The sequence below is a fragment of the Sinocyclocheilus anshuiensis genome, unplaced genomic scaffold, assembly GCF_001515605.1.
Source record: "Sinocyclocheilus anshuiensis isolate Anshui unplaced genomic scaffold, SAMN03320099.WGS_v1.1 scaffold719, whole genome shotgun sequence".
Lineage (NCBI taxonomy): Eukaryota > Metazoa > Chordata > Actinopteri > Cypriniformes > Cyprinidae > Sinocyclocheilus > Sinocyclocheilus anshuiensis.
The window spans coordinates 161234-184480 of record NW_015552643.1 but is presented as its reverse complement, the minus strand read 5'-3'; the positions used below and the strand labels follow the sequence as shown (position 1 = coordinate 184480).

The 23247-nt window shown below is 36.0% G+C and overlaps 1 protein-coding gene across 4 annotated transcripts in view; it reads left to right on the top strand.

Moving 5' to 3' along the window:
* Positions 1 to 22851, top strand: part of sfmbt2 (Scm like with four mbt domains 2) — a 47564-nt gene extending 24713 nt beyond the window's left edge. For all 4 annotated transcript variants that reach the window (XM_016458493.1, XM_016458495.1, XM_016458492.1 and 1 more), the window contains 17 exons: positions 6151 to 6239; positions 8037 to 8280; positions 12036 to 12133; positions 12238 to 12339; positions 12471 to 12618; positions 13078 to 13160; positions 14417 to 14543; positions 14701 to 14814; positions 15707 to 15749; positions 15968 to 16026; positions 16137 to 16276; positions 17369 to 17478; positions 18973 to 19148; positions 19335 to 19498; positions 20830 to 21090; positions 21200 to 21328; positions 21650 to 22851. In XM_016458493.1, the coding sequence (XP_016313979.1) occupies positions 6151 to 6239; positions 8037 to 8280; positions 12036 to 12133; positions 12238 to 12339; positions 12471 to 12618; positions 13078 to 13160; positions 14417 to 14543; positions 14701 to 14814; positions 15707 to 15749; positions 15968 to 16026; positions 16137 to 16276; positions 17369 to 17478; positions 18973 to 19148; positions 19335 to 19498; positions 20830 to 21090; positions 21200 to 21328; positions 21650 to 21790 (2228 nt within the window). In that variant the 3' untranslated portion in view covers positions 21791 to 22851. The remainder of the gene's footprint in view (positions 1 to 6150; positions 6240 to 8036; positions 8281 to 12035; positions 12134 to 12237; positions 12340 to 12470; positions 12619 to 13077; positions 13161 to 14416; positions 14544 to 14700; positions 14815 to 15706; positions 15750 to 15967; positions 16027 to 16136; positions 16277 to 17368; positions 17479 to 18972; positions 19149 to 19334; positions 19499 to 20829; positions 21091 to 21199; positions 21329 to 21649) is intronic.
* The last annotated feature ends 396 nt before the right edge of the window (positions 22852 to 23247 follow it).

Genomic DNA, 23247 nt, shown 5'->3' with positions numbered 1-23247 from the left:
TGTCTGTCTGTCTGTCTATCTATCTATCTATCTATCTATCATCTACTAAATTAAAAAATAGAATAAGAAAATTCAGACTGACTTTCAATGTTATTAAAAACAAAATATACTTAATAATAGATGTTATTGTCCTTTGGGATTATCCTAAAAACACAAACTGGTCAAATATCCTTGAGTTAACCTGATTAAGCAATGACCTTTTCGCTGTTAAAAATAGTATCCTGGATGTACTAGTGGTTGGCAGGCAAACAGGAAATGGTGTTATCCACTTCAGACACACAGGACAGGTTGTTATACTGTACCAGTCAGTATCGCAAAGCTGCTCTCTCTTTAACACACAGCGTTTTGTTCCCCTTCCTCTCTTGAATAATTGCTTTGATTACACAAGCAGGGAAACTCTTTAAATCTGGCCCGCTGTTTACAGAAGAGTTGTTGGAAGATATGCAAATCTGCTTTTGCAAAATGAATATTTGCATAGAGACTCCCTAGTGCAGAAAAGAGGAAATGCAAAGCGTCTCTTTGAGTTGTTGTAAATTATGCATTCATTTATTTGATCCGAACAAGTCTGTAAAGCCAAAAGAAACAAAAGAAAAAGCGCCACAATGGATTTGAAGTAAACTAACTTTACAATATTTATATCTACAAAATCTCTTGTAGCCATAGTCACAGTCCCATAAGAAATAAAAATAACAAATGAGATCTTGTTAATATGTTTTTTTTTTTGCTTCTACAAAGCAATAATATTAAATGAAGCAAATGTCAGATGTTTCTCCTGAAAAAAACAACTGTAATCAAAAGTCAGAAATCTTAGTATGAACTCAAACGTTATACTAAATAATTTTAGAAAAAAAAAAAACATTTTAAACTATAATATATTTACCGCAAGATATATATTTTACAAAGTAATCACAGTTGTTATGGTGGCTGTAGTTAGTAGACAGTTAGTAGTCAAGTAGTGTGCTAGTTAAAATAGGAAAATAAATAATAGAGACAGAAATACGTGTCCTGTTTAAATGGAAATGGCTAGAGTCTCTGATGACTGAGCTTCTGTTATTAAAAAAAGTGTGGTGACAAATTTAGTGTATCTGTAAAAATAGTTGCTCTATTCCTGTCTGTAAAACACAGTAACACAAGGACAGAGCAGAAGGCATTTTCACATACACTGCAAAAGATCCAGTTTACACACTGTTTGTTTGCTCCAATTTAACATCTATGCACAATCAGCTTGTAACACTCCAAAGAGAAAGGAAAATTTGAAATCGCATCATATGACCCCTTTAATCCCTTGAATTATAATGTAATAATTAATGCTAACTTGCTTAGACTCTGAAAAGACTTCACAAAACCCTTTACTTTAAAAAAGGGGTAACACTTTTGTCAGACTCTGTTCCGTGTTTTGTGTGTGTTTTGCTCCCCATGTGTTTCCATGCCCATATTTGGTCCTTCCCGTTCCTGTCCTTATTTGTTCCAGGTGTCCCCTTTTCAGTTCTATTGATCCCAGGTGTGTCTCATCATTCCATCGTCATGTCATTTGTATATAAAGTGTTCCATGTTATCAGTTCGGGTCCGGTATTGTGAATGTCTGTTTATGTCAACCTCCTCTGCTACGTGTGTTTTCCTGGTTCCCTTGATGTAAATAAAGTCTCCTTGTTGATGTACTCCACGTCTCCTCGCTCCGCACTCCCTCACAGTAGCGATCGTGACAGAATACCGGACCAAGGACAGTAAGCTGCGCCCCCTCTCCCCGTGTTTGTTTTCCGTTTTTAAAAGTGTTTTGGTTTTCCGTTTGTTTTCCCCCGAGATCATGGAAATCACCACTCGTTTCTCCGCCTTAGCCCGCCGAGATCTCCCCTTCTTCTAGTACGCCTGGGAATTCTGCGGGCTCGCCACGGTGACGGCATTGGATGACACACCATCAATTCTCTGTTCTGGCTCGGGGCCAACTAACATCGCCCCGTGAACCTCCCAGACACCAAGGGACTATGCTGGAGGGAAGGGATCTTCCGGTGTCTGGGGAGTGTCCGGGCCCGAGTCAGAACCAGCCCTCCGGCCGCTCAGCAGACAAGCCTGCCGGCCGCAGCATTCCCAAGCCCGCTGGCCATTCCTCTGTCAAGCCCTCCGGCCGCGGCTCACTCAAGCCCGCTGACCATGCCTTTCACCCCGAGCCTAAAGGGGAATCTAAGGAGGAGCCCGAATCCAGACCAGAGTGGGCTCCTGTTCCCAAGTTTAGCCCACGGAGGGCTCCTGTTCCCGAGTTAAGCCCACGGAGGGCTCCTGTTCCCGAATTTAGCCCACAGAGGGCTCCACGTCCCGAGTTTAGCCCAGTGAGGGCTCCAGTCCTTGAGTTTAGCCCAGAGAGGGTTCCAGTCCCCGAGTTTAGCCCAGAGCAGGTTCCAGATCCCGAGTTTAGCCCGGTGAGGGCTCCTGTCCCCGAGTTTAGCCCGGTGAGGACTCCAGTCCCAGAGTTTAGCCCGGAGAGGGCTCCAGTCCCTGTGTTTAGCCCAGAGAAGGTTCCAGTCCCCGTGTCTAGCAAAGAAATGGCTCCAGTCCCCGAGTTTAGTCCAGAAAATTCTGGGGACAAGTCGAACGCACCTAATAGCTTCTGCCAACAAGGCGGCCTATTGCACTTAGTGTAAATAGACACTCCGAAAATCAATACTGATCTGCTGGAGAATACCAAATTTCAAAATTTACAAAGGCACACTCCTGCTTTTTCTGAAGGCGAAGTCGTCAATGAGCTCATCATATGATAATTAAAACATGAATTAATGTTAATAAACGTTATTAATGTCAACAGCCAAAAAAGTTTCACAGGATGATGAACGTAACTACCTGAAAGGCATGCACGGGCTTCACCTTGGGCTTTTTTACATTTTCTTTTCTCTGCGCCGGACTACTGATGTCTTTTCACGGGCATAGTTGTCCATTATTATCATTTGCAGTCAGCCACAAACATGAGGTGAGGGCGGGCGTGTATTCTGGAATGGCGCTTCATGTGTGCTTAGCCTACTGCGTTCACCGTAAAATGCATTTTTTATAACCTAATTATGTATATATATTCATGTTTATATTTGTATTTATGTATATGCATATGTTAATATTAATATAGAACGAAAGTTTTTTTTTTTTTTTGAGCAACTGGAATGGTGTCCCCCTGTGTGTTGGTGCCCTACGCAAACTGTGTACTCTGCGTATAGGGAGCAGTGGTACTGTCTACATCCCTAATCCTACCCAATACCTAAACTTAACAACTACCTTACTAACTATTAATAAGCAGCAAATTAAGAGTTTATTGAGGCAAAAGTCGTAGTTAATGGTTTTTTAATAGCAAAAATTGGACCTTAAAATAAAGTCTGACCAAAAAAAGTTGCAATACGGAAGTAAAATGTGTTTCAAACACCACTTCTGCCAATGGAATAAGCTGAAGTAATTGTATGTGTAATAAACGTATAATAATTGTATCACAATACATTCTCCGAAAATCTTATGCAATGCTGATTTTCTGGTAAAAGTTATGTAGTTTTAAGGATTTTTTTTAGGAATTATACATTATAGCTATTTACTGGAAACAAGTCAAATATATTGCTTTGTGTTTTGTTGTATACACACACATACATACAGGTAAAATATCTCTTCAAGATAAAAACTTCAATTTATCATCTTCAACAAAACAATTATCTTTCCTTAAAAAAATAATATTTCATCAGTAAAATTATTGGCCTTAAATAATAAATAATACAAAAAAATTTAATCAAATATAAATCAATATCAAATTTTGTTTCAGTATGGCAGTTGGCATAGTATGTTATTACGTTTAACTGAGATTTTTATTTTTTGGCTTGTTCTTGCATATTGGTATATTAAAAAAGCCTTTATACATACAAAAAAATCCAACTGTTGGCCCTACCCCTGTCTCTCTCTCTCTCTCTCTCTCTCGCTCTCTCTGTCTTTGTTTACTCAAATCCTCCGTCAGGGCAGAGATCACACCCTCATGAGTGGTATCATGTGTTATTGAGTGAAGCAGTCATGACATAACAGGGCAGAGACAGTATTTGGCTCTCAGAGTCAAGCTAACAGTCAGCAACCACACTGAGAACTTCAGCAATGTGAATTCTGCTGATGCTAATGTACAGTTTTGTGCGAACGGTGCACAACGCGTCATGATTAATGTGTTGTTGTTCTTTTGTAACACGTAACTAACTAGCACTTCTCTCTGTGGAGGTACTGTGTACAATTATGCAGAAAGCAGGACGTTTAGGCCCGTGTAGATGCTAAAATGCAGGAACTGACTTCTCGTTATATACATTCGTAATGCATATATGAATATTTTATGTGGCTGACACCATGGGGCAGGAAGTAGGAAGATGTTTGAGAGAGGAAGTCTATTAAATGGCATATTCATAAATCTGGATGTATACTGATGTTTGAAATGAGCAGATGTATGTGGGTCAGAGACGAAAAAGGGTTTTTAATAATAATAATAATAAAAAGTTTAATACAGCTTCAATTTTTTTCATACATTAGAATGCATCCTGTTTATTTATTTTTTTTCTGAGTAAAAAATAATGACTATCATACATTTTTACCATGATTTACAGAAAAAAAACAATAGTTTGTAAAAATCTTGTAAGGCATATTTAGAACAAGAATCATTAGATGACATTAAAAGACACTATTTAAGGATCACAGTGCAGCCCCAAAATATTAATGAATTGTTATTTTAAATCTTTGACACTATCCTTCTAACCACTAGGTTTTACCCATTTAACAGCAACAGGTTTTTAATCATTTAAAATGTAATACAATTTAGGGCCAGTTTTACTAAACAGGGCAAATTAGTGCGGGAGGTTTACAGACAACGCACAAATGAAAGAACACAGACGCAACATCTCATTTCTATAATGACCAACGCAATCTACCAAGCGCAGCACAAATTAGCATAAGGATATATTCGGATTCGAATAATGTGTTCTTCTGGCATTCCAAATAAATTAATACATGCGGCAAAAATCCTCTCCCTTTTACCACGTGCTCTCCGTACAAATCCAGCCATTTCAAGTGCAAAATAGTTTAAGACATGTTTTTTGGGGCGTTAAATAATGGCGCAAATACCAGTAATTTGACGAGCGCAAACGTTAGTAAATCGTGTTGCGTGATTCATTTTAATACTCTCCTTCCATAAATTTTTGCGTCTGAAAGGGAAACTCAAATTAGGACTGTCAAAATGACTGAAAAACTAAATTAGAATTTTCTACTTAAATATTATCAAAATTCGAATTATATTCAAATTTAAAAAGCATAATTTCAGTTAGGGGAAAAAATGCTTTCGGCTTCTCTCCTGAGGCCACAAGAGGGCGCATCGTGCAAAATATTATGCACGTTTCTTCAAAGCGTAGTAAAATGACACGACTATCTTTGAAAAAAAAAGTGCATAATGTTTATAAACCATATATAATTAAAAGTTGCTTAAACATTTAGAAAAAAACAGCACCATGCATGTATGTATAGTTTAATACAAAGGACCGAAAACCAATCACAAAAGTAGGCTACTTTCTTCATTTAAAAACATGAGATAGAGTGGGATGGGGAAAAACCGCCATAAAGTCTTGAAACATGTTTTTTAAAAGTTTAACAAGTTAAAACATTAATTTTACATGGCTTTCTAAACATGACGCTCTCTTGTGCCAGACGCGAGTGCAACGCTGATAGATGTCCCTCTAGAAAATGTGATAAATATGCGTTCTGTGTGAACGGCTTGGTTTCAGTTTTGACGTAAACAACATCTCCACACTGATGCTCTCGTTTTCCACAATATATTGAATGAACAACGTAGCAGCACCGCATCTAGTGGGTTCAACTGGATACGTTGCATCTTTGACCCATGTACTATGGGGTAAAAACGAGAAAAAGCCAGAAAATAAAGAGCTGTAATACTAATTTAAATATTAATAGAGATTATTATTATTGTAAGCCACACACACACACACACACACACACACACACACACTCCTGTCAGTCGTACACATGGTAGATACTTTCAAACAGCAAAATAATGCATCAGTTCCAGACGCAAAAGTGTGGAATTTTCTGTGAATTTGAATTTATATTGTGAAAAATCCTTTACACCTATTCTTTCTTGATCTGTTTCAGCTATTAAAGAGAAGTACAGTGACTGGACTGAGTTTCTCATCAAAGAGCTCACAGGTTCACGGACAGCACCGGCAAACCTGCTTGAAGGGGTGAGAAAGAGATTTGTGTGTATGTTTACACTCGTGTTAAGTGTTCTTAACATTAACAATTAACAAACCTGTAAATGCCTAATCAACAGCGCAAGTGCCAAACATCATACATACTGTAGATTAGCCATTTTACCAAGTGACAGATAAGTTTGTGCCAAAATACCACAGTTCTGTTTATTACTACTTTTGGGCAGAAAGCCACCAGTTGAAAACCACTGAATAATGGTGAAAGGAAAAATGGAATGGGCCTTAATCAGGGTAGATGGCGTATTTCATTTGATGTGAATAAAAACAAGAATATTATGTAAAAGATCATGTGACAGGCTTGTGCAACAAAACAAAAGTTCCTGTCATTGTGATAGCAAGACAATAGTAGTTATGAAAAACACAGATAAAGCATGAATTACACACCTAATGTCGGGCTTTTATTGGTAACAGTAAAACTGTGTTGTTGTTTTTTTACTGGTAACATTATAATAACTTTCATTGATCATTAACAAACATTATATAATGCTTAACAGATCATTAGTTAATGTAAATTGAAATGCTTAGAAATGTCACTGAACTTTCAATTCATACAATCATGCACTTTTTAAAAAAATCTTCAAAAAATTTTAACAGCAATTACACAATGATTACAAGTTTATTTATTAATGTACTTTTGAATGCTAACAAATGACTCACATATTACCTAATGCTCTATTTTTTTTACATTTACAAATGTGAAAAACATCTTAATTAGTCATTTTAAGAACTTCAAAAACTATTAATGTAAACATATTTATTAACTTTATCAGTCTGTAAAGGTCATATATTTGGTCTTCGTTTGTTGTGTATACTTCTACTATTTTCACATTTTAACAAATCATTTATTACTTTTTTCTCCATATTTTTTTCCAGTACCCAATCTAAAGTAGAAACTATTCATCATTTGTAAATGTTTATAAAGTATCTTTATGAGCAGTCATCTCGATGGCAAAATGTGTCCCAAATGACCTGAATTCACCCAATTTAAATATCTTTACAAATTTATTAATTATTTGTTCATGCTTTTGCAGCACTCAATCTAACGTTGAGACTATTCATCATTTGTAAATATTTATAAATGTTTACTAATCTTTTACTATCTTTATGGGCATTGGACTTTTAGCTGCTGTAACAACATTTGTGTAAATATTGGTTAGTTACGTTTAGCTAAATGCTTGCTAAAGCCATAACAGAAATTGTAATTTGGGTACAAAACATGCTTTTATTGCCTCAACGCTGATATTAGCATACACTCTAAAAATAAAAAGCCATTGGGTTGTTTTGACCTAGTGGTTGGGTTACTACCCAGAAGGCTGGATTAAAAATTTAACCAAACCGCTGGGTCAAAACAACCCAATTGTTGGGTTTGTCCCTATTTTACCCAGCACTGGGTTGTATTTAACCCAGCATTTTTTAGAGTGTACTACTGTATATCATAAACAGGATATTCCTTGAATCATTTATCAACAGGAGAAAATAAACCAATTTTCATTTAATTTATCATTTATCAAAACAATGTAATATAAACAGATTGAACCATGTTATAGTAATCTTATATCTCTTATAGTAATCCAATTAATCCCTGTACACTTTTGAGCCCTTAACCAACCCTTAAACCAATTCACACCACTAAACTTGTCCCTAACCTTACCCGTATCACACCTCAATAGCAGCAAAAGTACATTAACAAAAGCTTTTAATAATTGCATAAAATCGGATCAAATCATTGTAGATTGTCAAAGAAAATTCTCTCTTTTTCTCTCATCTTAGCCATTAAGAGGTAAAAACACAGTGGATCTGATTGTGGTAGGCTGTATTTTGGAGGTGCGTGATGCCTTTGAACCCAGCGTGTACTGGGCGGCACGAGTCCAGTGTAACGTCGGAGGACGTTTATGCCTCAGCTACGTTGGATTAAATGACTCATCCGACGACATGTGGATGTTCTACCTTGACACCAGGCTCCGCCCCCTGGGTTGGGCCAAAGAGAATAATCTATCATTGAAACCACCCACAGGTGAGAGTATGAACCTGTATTTGATCTTTATAAATATAGTCAGTGTTAATCCATTGCAGAATTAAGTTTAATTTATTCAAATAAATGTAGACTAAATGTAAATAAAAAATCATATAAATTAAATTTTATAAAATGAACCATGTCCTCTATTTTTTTCTTCTCAAATATTCATTCAAAGTTTTGAGCTGAAGCAGTGCAGTTCATAGTCATGCTTTTTTCATAGTCATGCATTTTTCTTGAGGCTTCCCCTCCTGTATGCAAATTGTTCCTTTGCCAAGTTCTATGTGCAGCCTGTTTGGCTTCCACACTCTAATTATCATGGATCTGAATCCTTGCAACCTTGATGCACTTTATTTTTTTAAATATGTAAAAATGTCACTAGCTTTTACTTCAGAACCACCCAATTTCCCTTTATGCTTTGCAAATAAAGTATTCACACTCTAAAAAATGCTGGGTTAAATAAAACCCAGTGCTGGGTAAAATAGGGACAAACCCAGCCATTGGGTTGTTTTGACCTAGTGGTTGGGTTACTACCCAGAAGGCTGGATTAAAAATTTAACCAAACCGCTGGGTCAAAACAACCCAATTGTTGGGTTTGTCCCTATTTTACCCAGCACTGGGTTGTATTTAACCCAGCATTTTTTAGAGTGTACTACTGTATATCATAAACAGGATATTCCTTGAATCATTTATCAACAGGAGAAAATAAACCAATTTTCATTTAATTTATCATTTATCAAAACAATGTAATATAAACAGATTGAACCATGTTATAGTAATCTTATATCTCTTATAGTAATCCAATTAATCCCTGTACACTTTTGAGCCCTTAACCAACCCTTAAACCAATTCACACCACTAAACTTGTCCCTAACCTTACCCGTATCACACCTCAATAGCAGCAAAAGTACATTAACAAAAGCTTTTAATAATTGCATAAAATCGGATCAAATCATTGTAGATTGTCAAAGAAAATTCTCTCTTTTTCTCTCATCTTAGCCATTAAGAGGTAAAAACACAGTGGATCTGATTGTGGTAGGCTGTATTTTGGAGGTGCGTGATGCCTTTGAACCCAGCGTGTACTGGGCGGCACGAGTCCAGTGTAACGTCGGAGGACGTTTATGCCTCAGCTACGTTGGATTAAATGACTCATCCGACGACATGTGGATGTTCTACCTTGACACCAGGCTCCGCCCCCTGGGTTGGGCCAAAGAGAATAATCTATCATTGAAACCACCCACAGGTGAGAGTATGAACCTGTATTTGATCTTTATAAATATAGTCAGTGTTAATCCATTGCAGAATTAAGTTTAATTTATTCAAATAAATGTAGACTAAATGTAAATAAAAAATCATATAAATTAAATTTTATAAAATGAACCATGTCCTCTATTTTTTTCTTCTCAAATATTCATTCAAAGTTTTGAGCTGAAGCAGTGCAGTTCATAGTCATGCTTTTTTCATAGTCATGCATTTTTCTTGAGGCTTCCCCTCCTGTATGCAAATTGTTCCTTTGCCAAGTTCTATGTGCAGCCTGTTTGGCTTCCACACTCTAATTATCATGGATCTGAATCCTTGCAAATAAATTCAAAAACTTGTTCAGACATGTTCTCTCATTATCTTGCCTTTCTGTCAGATATGCTTATGTAATGTATAAGGAATAACTGATGATGACAGTTAAATTTTTACATTCTGTGGTAATGCAGTGCTGTGTTTACATCTGAGGTGTGCATTCATTTTAATGAATTCAGTGGGCAGTCAGAAATCAGTTATTCAACTTACATGTTTATCTCAAGACATTCTTCAGGCTGTTACTAGTTCAAAAGCATTGCTGTAGAATTTGTATTGATGACTGTTTCTAAGCAGTTATTTTGAGAAGAAAGGGTGAACGGGTGCGTGTGATTACCTGCGTCTGCTGTGGCTCTTAGCACTGTTGAGAGGTAGCGATGCCACAGATAACAAAGTAATTAGTTTAACTACATTTCTCAAGGTGTTAGCATCACTTAAAAAAAATCATGTAGCTTTTTAGCTTTTCAGTAGAAAAACTATTTTGTTTTCATCGCATGATGGATGGATGGATGGAAGTACAGAATGATGGATGGATGGATGGAAGTACAGAATGGTGGATGAATGGATGGATGGATGTATAGAATGTTGGATGGATGGATGGATAGAAGCACAGAATGATGGATGGATGGATAGAAGTACAGAATGATGGATGGATGATGGATAGAAGTACAGATGGATGGATGGATGGATGGATGGATGAATAGAAGATTAGACTACTGTAACTCACTTTATGCTGGGATTAGTCAAACAGCTTTATCCCGATTACAATTGGTTCAGAATGCTGCAGCTAGACTTTTGACTGGGGTTCATAAACGGGATCATATTACTCCGGTTTTACAGTCCGTAAAACTCTACAGAGTAGATTTTAAAATGTTACTTATTGTCTATAAGTCACTAAATGGTATTGCTCCATCATATATCTCTGATTTATTGATTGAGCACAATGTAGCCAGATCCCTCTGGTCTTCAGAAGGATGGATGGATGGATAGAAGTACAGAATGATGGATGGATGGATAGAAGTACAGAAGGATGGATGGATGGATAGAGTACAAAATGATAGATGGTTGATAGAAGTACAGAATGATGGATGGATGGATGGATGGATGGTAGTACTAGTACAGAATGATGGATGGATGATAGAAGCACAAAATGATGGATGGATGGATAGAAGCACAGAATGATGGATGGATGGATAGAGTACAAAATGATAGATGGTTGATAGAAGTACAGAATGATGGATGGATGGATGGATGGATGGTAGTACTAGTACAGAATGATGGATGGATGATAGAAGCACAAAATGATGGATGGATGGATAGAAGCACAGAATGATGGATGGATGGATAGAGTACAAAATGATAGATGGTTGATAGAAGTACAGAATGATGGATGGATGGATGGATGGATGGTAGTACTAGTACAGAATGATGGATGGATGATAGAAGCACAAAATGATGGATGGATGGATAGAAGCACAGAAGGATGGATGGATGGATAGAAGTACAAAATTATGGATGGATGGATGGATAGATGGATGGATGGAGGTACAGAATGATGGATGGATGGATAGAAGTACAAAATGATGGATGGATGATGGATGGAAGTACAGAATGATGGATGGATAGATAGAAGTACAGAAGGATGGATAGATGGATGGATAGAAGTACGGAATGATGTATGGATGGATGGTAGTAGTAGTACAGAATGATGGATGATAGAAGTACAGAAGGCTGGATGGATGGATAGAAGTACAGAATAATGGATGATGATAGAAGTACATAATTGGATGAAAGACTGGATGGATGAAAGACTGATGTATAGATAAATGGATGGATAATTGGATGAATAGTTGGTTAAATCGATGGATGGATGGATGAATAAATATGTGGATGGATGAATATCTAAAAACACTGATGAATTGATAAATGGATGATAAATGGGAGACTATTCGGTTAAATGGATGGATGGAGTGATGAATAACTGGATGGATGATGGATGGATGAATGGGTAGGTGGAGGATGGTCGGATGAATAAATATGTGGATGGATGGACAGTTATGTGTATGTACAGTATGGATGATGGATGGATTGATACCTGGTTGAGTAAATGGATGGATGGACAGTTGGGTGAATAAATAGGTGCATAGATGGATGGATGAGCTTGTGTTTCTCTCTTTCTTTTTCAGATCTGTGTGATTTGAGGAGCAGCTCAGAATGGACTGAAGCTTTAGATGAAGCCACAACTGAAGCCTTGAAAAGTCCCCTTCCACTGGAGGTCTTCAAGGTGTGTGTGTGTGTGTGTGTGTGTGTTTTGGGAAAGTTAGAGCAATGTTTTACACAAAGCTCTTGAGAACTTTGACAACTGATATCTGTATGTGTGTGTTTCAGGATCATGCTGACCTGAGCACACACTCCTTCAGGGCAGGAATGAAGCTTGAAATGGTGTCACCCAAGGAACCCTTCCACATCTGCCCTGTGTCTGTAACTAAAGTACGCTTTCACACACACACACACACACACACACACTAGATGAAGGGATATTATGCTAGAGGTTATAATTACTAGCCACCTAACCTGACATCAGTCTCTCTTTGTCTCACACATGTCTCTCTGTTCTGCAGGTCTATAATGAATACTACTTTCAGATCAGAGTTGATGACCTCACAGCTGAAGCCACGCCCACTCGTGTGGTGTGTCACGCTGACTCACTGGGCATCCTGCCAGTGCAGTGGTGTCTAAAGAATGGTGTTGGACTGGAGAGGCCACAAGGTGGGCGTGACAATGTTAATGGGATTTTTACTCTATTAAATTCATATTCACTTAACACGAGTCTTTATCAATGTATTTTCCTCTTATCTCAATTTTATTTTCAGTTCAGTGTGATTTATTGGTGTGGTATGTATTAGTATTGCCAAAGCATTTGCACTGCTGAAGCAGATAATGAAATTAGTAAAAATAATAAAATAATTAGTAAAATAATAATAATGGAACATAAAGTCAGAAATACAAATAAAGTATAAAAAATCAATGTGAATGTTAATATAAAATAATACAAATCTAATGACATTACCTACACATAACATAAACATGAAAATAGAGTACAAATGATATAGTACAATTAAACTATATTTGCTCATAATATGTCTCTCTCTGTTTCTCTCACTCGCTCTGCCTCTCTTATCATCTCTCTATCTAATTTTTTTTTCTCGATGTCTCATTTTCTGTCAGGTTTTGAGTCACAGGACTTCGATTGGGCGGACTATCTCAAACACACTGGTGCTGAAGCCGCTCCAGATGTGTGTTTCCCAAACGTAAGGCACTTTATCTTGATGTCCCCCCCCGCCCCGCCCCGCCCCGTCTTCAGATGACCATGTGTGTGTGGTTTGATGGTGTCTGAATGAGGCTTTGGGGATTTCTTCTTTATTAGATAAAGTCTGATGACAGTGTGCCAACTACTGGGTTTCCCCACTGCGATGTTGGTCACACTGACACACGCAAGGTGCCAAAAGATTGTTTTGTTTTTTAGAGAAATACCCTCCCCTCTTGTGTTTCCCGTTCCTCATAAAATTCAAAGCTGACTATGAACAACAGTTAGGAACTATAAATTATGATGATTTCCTGGCAAGGGATACACTTCCTAAAATATATAAGTTTATATAGTTATGCATAGTTGCAGCATGATAATGCACGGCCCCATGTTGCAAGGATCTGTACACAATTCCTGGAAGCTGAAAACATCCCAGTTCTTGCATGGCCAGCATACTCACCGGACATGTCACCCATTGAGCATGTTATATATATATATATATATATATATATATATATATATATATATATATATATATATATGACCGTGGACCACAAAACCAGTAATAAGGGTCAATTTTTTGAAATTGAGATTTATACATCTCAATTTCAAAAAACATCGAAATTGATCATGGGACATGATCTTTACTTAATATCCTAATAATTTTTGGCATAAAAGAAAAAATTATAATTTTGACCCATACAATGTATTGGTGGCTATTGCTACATTACAAATATACCCGTGCTACTTATGACTGCTTTTGACTGGTTTTTAGTTTTACATAAAATATGTTACATAAAAGATATATCATTTCATAAAATCAACATATTTTTTCTCAGATCTTCTGCGGAGCCCCTATCTCTGATATGTAAACTAAGGTTAATTAATGATGTTAATTAATGTTTTGCATCATAAATGTTACTAGACACTAACAACTGAAACACTGAATCGACCAATCAGCATTTTAAAGCCCATCAAATTCCACTAATTATGTTGGAATTAGAGACAAAAGCTGTGACTGCAGGCTTGTTTGTTGTTTATTTAGCACCAATTATCGGATGTAAATGGTGATAAGTTGTATGAATCTGTTTTCCAATATTTCGGAGGATTCATTAAAACTTTTGTGTAAAAAAAAAAGAAGCTATTTTCCTCGACTATGTATCTGCCTCATTATCCAGTTTTTTTTTTGTACTTATTGTGATATGCATTGTTTTATGTAATTGGACACATGGCCTATTTTTCTGCGTTGTGTGTGATCAGGCGTCTCAGAGCAGGGGCTTCTGTAAGGATATGTGGCTTGAAGCCGTGAATCCACTCCAACCTTCCGAACTCTGCGTCGCTCGCATCACTCAGGTCAAAGGTCGGCTTCTCTGGCTCAGACTGGAAGGTAGGAATAAATAGAGCACATACTATATGTTGACCTTCTTTGCGTATTATTTAATAGAAATCTCTCAAGGCCATGATCTTAGAGTGAATACCAAAAGATATGACACACTGACATGTTGTTGACAAGGTTTTCACCTCTGCTCTCTGTCTGTTTTTAGGTCTGACTAAGCCGCAATCAGATTGCATAGTGGATGTTGAGAGCATGAATATCTTCCCTGTGGGCTGGTGTGAAGCTAACGGCTATCCGCTAACACATTTACTAAAGACAGTCTGTGAGTGTCAAGTACTGATGGTTTCTTATATGTCTTTGACTGCGACATATGCTTTCAATCTGACTTTACTTTATAAAAAGGAACATATTTTAAATGCTGCAACAAATTTGGCTTTTTAGCCATGTTTGCGTGAAAATCAGTTTGAGTTGCTAAAATTAAAATGTTAAAAAGGCATAATTCTGTTATTTATTTTAAAATATTTACATTTTTAAATATATATTTAAATAGATAGCAATACTTAAATTTTTTAACAAAAAATGATTTTAACATTAAGTTGCAGCATAACACAATGTGAAAAAATGGGTCCGAATAATTTCTGAATCCACTGTATATTTTTTGTACACTTTAAGAAAAAAAAAATCAGTAGAAAAGCAGAACACATTCCTTTAACCCTAAAACAAAACGTTATAAAATTCCTTCATATTAACACACTTTTTTGCAGATTTTCTTTGACTGTATTCATACACTAAAATGTTTAATTGTTTATACATTGCTATTCGTAAATGCAATTTTTATGAAAACTCTTGTGTAGTAAAACTGGAAAATTCATGGAAATTCTCTGGTGAAAAGATTTGGAGAACTCTGAAAAATGTATGACAATGTGAAAAAGGAAGTTTTACCAATGAGATCAGTGCTGATGGCAAAATACTGTAAACCAAGACAACTTTAATAAGACCTGTTGTACGTCATTTGTTGTGGATGGTAATAAAGCAATACAGTAATAACAGCTCTCACTTTTACATAAACAGTGCATATCAGACTCTGCTCTTTCAAAGCAAACCAAACAAGATTTTTCATCATTTCATGGCATTTTCAGAGAACAAAGAAAAATCCTTTCCAGAGAAATGTCCCTATTTTCCCCAGTGATTCATGTTTTTGTATGGTATTTCAGGTTTGCCTCAGAAGAAGATTGCCGTTGTTCAGCCTGAGAAACAGTGAGTAGATATACTCATGGACATTTTAACCATGAGCCTTTGTGGTTGTTTTGCTAGAAAGTGTGGGACTTTTTACCTAAACATGTCATGCATGAGACTCATCTACTTCTTGTTTTGAAAATATATGTTGATGCTGTATTTTTTTCTGTTCGATCATTTCTGTAGTTTTGAATAGGATGGCAATACCTTGATTTAGATTGATTGATTGTTTTTTTTAGGTTGGCCCCCTCACAGCCTCCTGATGCCCCTCTTAACCTGTGCTCATCCATGGATACAGGTTTACTAAATATTCTACCAATAATATCATTTTAATTCATGTCATATAAACATTGTCTACACAACTGGATTTTGTGCTAATATTGCTAATCTACTGTATGTGTTATCTAGGTTTGGTGAATGGAAAATACTGTTGTTCCCAGCTCTTCGTCAACCACCGCTGTTTCTCTGGTCCGTATCTCAACAAAGGCCGAATCGCTGAGTTACCAAAGGCCGTTGGGCCCGGAAAGTGTGCTGTAGTCCTCAAAGAGGTACAGTCCTCTCTGACTTGTTGCAAATAATATGAAGAATTTGAGATTTTTAAAATGTACATGAATGTACAGAATAAAGAAAAGTGTAGATGCTGAATCTGCAAGTTTTTCCACCAGTTTTAATCAATTATGCCTTCAATAGTTTATTTCAAATAGGGTGTGATTATTATTTAATTACAATTCTACATTAACATGAGGTAATACAACACTGTAAAAAATGATTGTGATTTTAACAGTAAAAGACTGTAAAAATGCTACAGTAAAAACCTGTTAACTGGTTAACAGTAAGTTTCCATACTATTTTCGGTGAATAAATGTAATTACATTTAATGTAATTTTACAGTAAAATACTGTTAAAAATAAGGGTTTTGGAAGTGAAAAAGAAAAAGTCATTGTATAATTTACAGTAAAAAAAACGTAAATTGACACTCCCAGAATTCCCTGCATGACACTTCATATTTTATGGGGGTTTTTTTTAAATATGTTTTTTCTTATCAGTTGTGTACATTAGGGTTTAATCTTACATGTAATGTTGTTAAATCAATGTTTATTGCATTATTTCAGTATCATGTGTGTCACCATGATGGGGTTTAGTGTTTGTGTGAATGATACCGTGCACCTTCTATATATAAGTATTGCCCTCCTCAGCTCGTAGAAAAGCTGTTTGTGATGAGTTTTGGTTCATCATGTGACTTTCTCATCACCACCAGTTTTTGGTGGTTATCAGTGCATTACAATGGTTCAAAACAGATATTAGTACTTCAATATGTTGGTTTATTAACATTACATCAGTTCATGGAATACGGTATTTTATTGTGAATTTAAGTTAAGTCTGTAAAACCTAAAATGTTGCTACCATATTTTTTACGGTGAAGTTCTGGCAACCACAGCTGCCGGTATTTTACCGTAAATGTCACCAATTTTTTTTTACAGTGAAGTTATACATGCACAATAATTATAGAAGTAAAAGAACAGTTGCCTACTAGCTGTGGTGCATATGCACATGTGTTTGTGTGTCGGTGTGTTTGAATGTTTGTTTATATTTATGTAACATGATTCCGATGTATTCACTGAGATGTTATTTTCTCACAGATTCTGACGATGTTAATAAACTCAGCATATAAACCCGGCCGTGTGCTCAGAGAGCTGCAGATGGTGGAAGACCCACAGTGGAACTGTCAGGAGGAAACCCTGAAAGCCAAGTATGAACACACACACATTCATGTTTACTTAGTTATCTAAAAGACAGTATACCATAGACATTGATTAGTTTTATATAAGGCTAATTATAATTTAGACAGACTAAACCCATCCGTAACAGAATAGGTTTTGTATTTTTAGAATTAAAAAGATTTATAAATATATTTTATAAAACAGTGACATCAAATACAGGTTTTGTCAGATTTAGCAAACTTCTTATGTCATAAGACAAATTATCAGATTGGTGTAATTGTGCACTTGTATGTGGAAATATCTTTTTTTTTTTTTATATAAATTGTTTGTTAGTAGCTAGTATTCATTCTGCAAATTATTTTTTTTTTTTTTGAACAATTCATTATTTTTGTTGATTCAGTTGAAGTCACTCAACTATAATAGATTACTTTGTTTAAGGGTAAAATTGTGTGGTTAGAACAATATAATAATAATAATAATTATTATTATTATTATTATTAGTAGTAGTAGTAGTAGTAGTAGTAGTATTTACTTTTATAAATAAGATTGGGAACTATTCTATTAAGTATTTTTAATCCATATTTTTCTTTACTATAATTAACAATTAATAAGATTTGACACATTCTATATAATAATTGAAAAGAGAGTGAAATAATCACAGTTTTATTTTTAAAAATTTACTTCTTTTGTATAGAATCCCGTTTCTAACATGGTAAAAAACATTATTGCAACTTTTTATCTCACAGTTCTGACTTTTTCCTTACAATTGTCTTAATTGTCGCAATTCTCACAATTCTGACTTTTCTTCTCAAAATAGTAAGTTTGTATCTTGCAATTCTGACTTTTTATCTTACAATTCTGAGTTAATACCTTGTAATTTTTTGACTCGCAAGGCTTTTTTTCCCTAAGAATTGTGAGTTTATATCTCGCAATTCTGACGTTTTTCCTCAGAATTGAGTTTATTTCTATTATAGGCTTTCTCGAAATCCTATTTTTTTAATCAGAATTTGTAAATTGTGCAATTGTGCGTTTATAAGACAAAATTCCGAAATACAAACTCACAAGTCAGAGTTGTGAGATGTTAACTTGCAATTGCGAGATAAACTCACAATTCTGAGAAAAGTCAAAATTGTAAGATGTAAACTTCCAATTGCGAGAAAGTCAGAATTGTGAGATAATTACTTTTTTTTTTTTCTTTTTTTTATTCCATGGCAGAAACAAGCTTTCCGTACTTTTGTCTGATGACTTAAGCTTATTATTTCTGTTTACCTGCTCATTAAAAAGACTTTCCAATACTATTGAGTCTGTGTGTGTGTGTAATTCTAAAAGCAAAAATATTACTGATAAATGAGTCAACATACAAAATTAAAGTGCATTCATAATGAACAGAGAGCTGTCCTTCATTTGCATAATGAGATTTTAAGCCAGCTGATTAGCATAGTCGTGTGTATGTGAGCCGAATATCTAAAATGTTTCATTTTCATAATGTTCTTGATGGTGGAAACACATTTGCTTGTTTATAGATACAAAGGGAAAAGCTATCGGTCCACCATGAGGATCGTCCGAACAGCAGATCAAGTGTCGCAGTTTTGTCGACGAGTATGCGAGCGACTTCAGTGTTGTCCGAATCTTTTCGGTCCAACAATCGTGTCCGACAAGTGCCCTGAAAACTGCTTCAGTCAGACCAAGACCAAATACAGTGAGTGTTTTATTCCTCTATGGCGATGAAAAGTGATGTTTGCTCTAACTTGGAATTAAAATGACATGTTTCTCAAGAGCAAGGTATTATTTTCTCCAGAAACACACACAGATACACTCAAACTCAAACGTAGCTCTTGCTAACTGTCAATAATTGTGTGTATGTGTTCATTTATGTCTGATGTAGCATATTACAAGAAGAGGAAAGTTGGACGCCCAAGTTTAGGGGTGAATGCACAGGACGGTGACATGACCAAACCAGCACGACGCCGAAAGAAACGCAAAGCCATCTTTGTCCAGAAGAAACGACGCACTTCCATTGTGGGATACCACACCACAGAGTCACCTCAGGTCTGCCAAACCAAAAACACACACTCAGAAATATTCACTTACATCTCACTTGTAACTCCTGCGAGTAAGCAAATGCAAGCGCATATAAAAGTACAAAAGTGCATATGTTTCCAACGACAAATATTTTGTATGTGCGCACTAAACATGAAATGTTGCATAATCACAGCCGACCACAACACATTTTGTTTAATTAACTATGCAAAGCAGGTACTTTGAACAGTTAGATTTTGTGTGGGTGGAGTGCACTGCAAAAATCATTTATTTTAAATAATTATTAATAAATGATTATTTTAAATGGAACAGTCATTTTCACAGTAAAAATATCCAAACATTCTTAAAATATGTCAAATGAATGCTTTACTTTAAGCTTTTATATAATGCATTTTAATCCATTAATTATGACATCAACCACAGCTATAATACATTATAATACTTATCTATCACATTTGTTACATAGAACATATAATGCATTAATGCACACATGACAACCAATTTTAGATGTAACAAGGAATCTGCAAATATTATAATGCATTTTAACTTTGGTTAAAATTATTTATGAAAATATATAATGCATTACAAACATGCATTATGAATACCTTTATAATGCATTATACATAAAGGCATGGAATAAAGTGTTACTAAAAAATGGCAACTATTTATGTCTTGAATAATATACTATTCTTTTCTTGTTTTAACTATATTTGTTTAATATTTAATTTTAGTTTTATGCTAAAACAACTAAAAAACTCTCAGTGGGGTAAAAACTAGATTTAATTCAAGACTGAAAATATATATATTTTTTTTAAATAAGAATCCGTTTTCTCAAGTAAATTGATCTGTTCTAAGGATTTTTAGATTTTTTTTTTCTGGATATTAAGACAAAAATACAGATTACTGATCAGTGACTGAATTACTTTTTTGTTTCAGCGTGCAATGTGCAGAAACCAGCCAACTGTAAAAATAAAAAAATAAAAAAATCCGATTAACATGGAAAAGATATGATTTCTTGATGTTATTGCACATCAAACCTGGTTAAAGTCAAACTCAGTGTTAGTAAAATTTTGCCCACAAAAAAAATGTGATGTAACGATGCACAAAGCGCAACTCAGACAGAAAACACTTTAAAATAACCAAGCGGCATTCTGTTGGTCAACATGACAAATTTGCGTGAAAAACTTGAACCCAACACAGAAACTATGTGGGGAAGAAACTGATGTGAAATTTCCAATTGTGTATTCAAATTATATTTGTGGCCAAGAAATTTAGCCAAGCAATGGTAAATGTGACCACACCTTAAGATCTAGTGAAAGACTTTTCCTGTTTCTTCACAGGATAGCGATTATTACTATGATGATGAGGAAGAAGATTTTGAGGAGTGGGGCAGTGAAGTGAGTTCCAGCTCACCGCGTGAGGAGGCCTCTGCCCACTCCTTCAAGGACATCCCGAGGAGAGGAAGACCACCGCGCCGTGCTGCTCTTCAGCGCAGGGCGACCCATCCAGGGCCAGAAACCACCGACAGATCCTCTCCCAGAAGAACCACACGCTCTGTTTCTTACAGCCAGAACCGGACGGCCAAAAACACACACACGAAGGTAAAACGTCTACATAGACTTAATGTGTAAATTAATTTCTAGATGTAAGATCTTTCATCTATATCAGATTCTATTAGTTAAGTTGAACTGTGCTTGTGTGCATATGTAGACTGAGAAATTTGAAGAGGAAGATCGTCTGGTGTTAGAGACGAATCCTCTGGAATGGAGCGTCTCTGATGTGGTTGACTTCATCACATCCACAGATTGTGCCTCTCTAGCAAAGATATTCCAAGAGCAGGTACAGTGCACTGACTAACCTATCATTTGTCCCTTCTTTGGGGCCTACTTCATATCAAGTTATCAAGAAAATGTTTAGATTTCTAGGCTAATCATTGTGCAGTCAGTATGACAGAGGATATCTAGAATGCATTGCTTTTTATTGAAATCAAAATGGACCCTTTTTACTTTGTTTTGCTAATGTTCTTGGTCTATGGTGGTCTTGGTCTTGGTCTACATTTGCTCTCAGGGTGTGCAAAACTGAAGCAAACAAGAACAAGCAAAACCGGTAAAACAAAATCAAATATTTATGCTAACCCATACACCTTTTTTCCTTCTCAAGGACATTGATGGACAGGCCCTGTTGCTGCTGACCCTTCCTACAGTCCAAGAATGTATGGACCTAAAGCTCGGCCCCGCCATCAAACTCTGTCATCAGATCGAGCGAGTCAAAGTGGCCTTCTACTCCCAGTTCGCTAACTAAGCTAACCTTCTCGGTGGACGTAAATCAACAGACACCTATGTATTGTGCTCAGGGGATGTAACGAGTCATTCCATCTGTCAGAAAACCTCAGGTTGCCTCATACCGAATGGATTTTTTTCAATATGACATTTAGTCATGGAATATGACATCATTTCTGCTTTCCCTGCTAAAGAAAACCACTGAAGGTTGCTGGTTTGAGCTGGTTTGAGCTGGTCTACCTGGTCTCCCAGCCTAGTCAAACTGGCCTTTAGAGGATTTAACTGGATGGCCAGCTGGTCAAGTACCAAAAACCTCTTTAAATTAGCTTAAACAACCTTCCACTCTTGAAAATAAAGGTTCCAAAAGGGGGTTTTCACAGTGATGCCATAGAAAAACCATTTTTGGTTCCCCAAAGAATCTTTCAGTGAACAGTTCTTCTTTTTTTTCTTAGTGAGAAGAACCTTTTCCCACTATTAAGAACCTTTTGTGGAATGGAAAGATTCCAAGGATGTTAAAGGTTCTTCAAGGAACCATTGTTGCCAATAAAGAACCTAATTTTTTCAAGAGTGCAGTTTTTCAGCAGTGTGGTGAAGACAAACCAAACAATCTAGGGGAAGTTTAGGTTTGGTTGGAGTTCCAGAAGTTTCAAAAGAACGTCTCTAGTATGAAGACATCCTCTATGGGAACAAGTACGCGTCTAAACTGAAAGGCAGTTCAACTGTGAAAAACCTCCAACCCCTGAATTCACTGCAGAACTATCTGAAATTGTATTCGTCTTTTAAGACCAAATTATATTTATAATGGCGAATGATATATGAAGTATTAACTTCGGAAGTGAACTAATATATTTGTAATATTTATTTTGTTCTGATAAACTATTTTTAAAATGTTTGTTAGGAGGTTAGTGGCGATTTAACACCTGAAAAATCTAGATTTGGCAACTTGGGCATAATGAATTAGGGAATATTATTAATATCAAGACTGATATTTGATATAAACTTATTGTGTGAGTGGTTATACAGTGGGGAAAATATTTATTTGATCCCCTGCTGATTTTGTAAGTTTGCCCACTTACAAAAAAATGAGGGTCTGCCATTTTTATGGTAGGTTTATTTTAACGTATAGAGACAGAATACCAACCAAAAAATCCAGAAAAAAACACATTATATAAAGGTTAGAAATTGATTTGCATTTCAGTGAGTGAAATAAGTATTTGATCCCCAAGCAAAACATGACTTAGTACTTGGTGCAGAAACCCTTGTTGGCAAGCACAGAGGTAAGACGTTTTTTGTAGTTGGTCACCAGGTTTGCACATACCTCAGGAGGGATTTTGGTCTTTACAGATCCTCTCTAAATCCTTAAAGGGGTCCTATTATGCTCTTTTACAAAGTCTTGATTTTGTTTCGGGGGTGTACTAGAACAGGCTCTCATACTAGGTTGTTCGAAAAACACATTATTTTTCACATATTTTACATTAT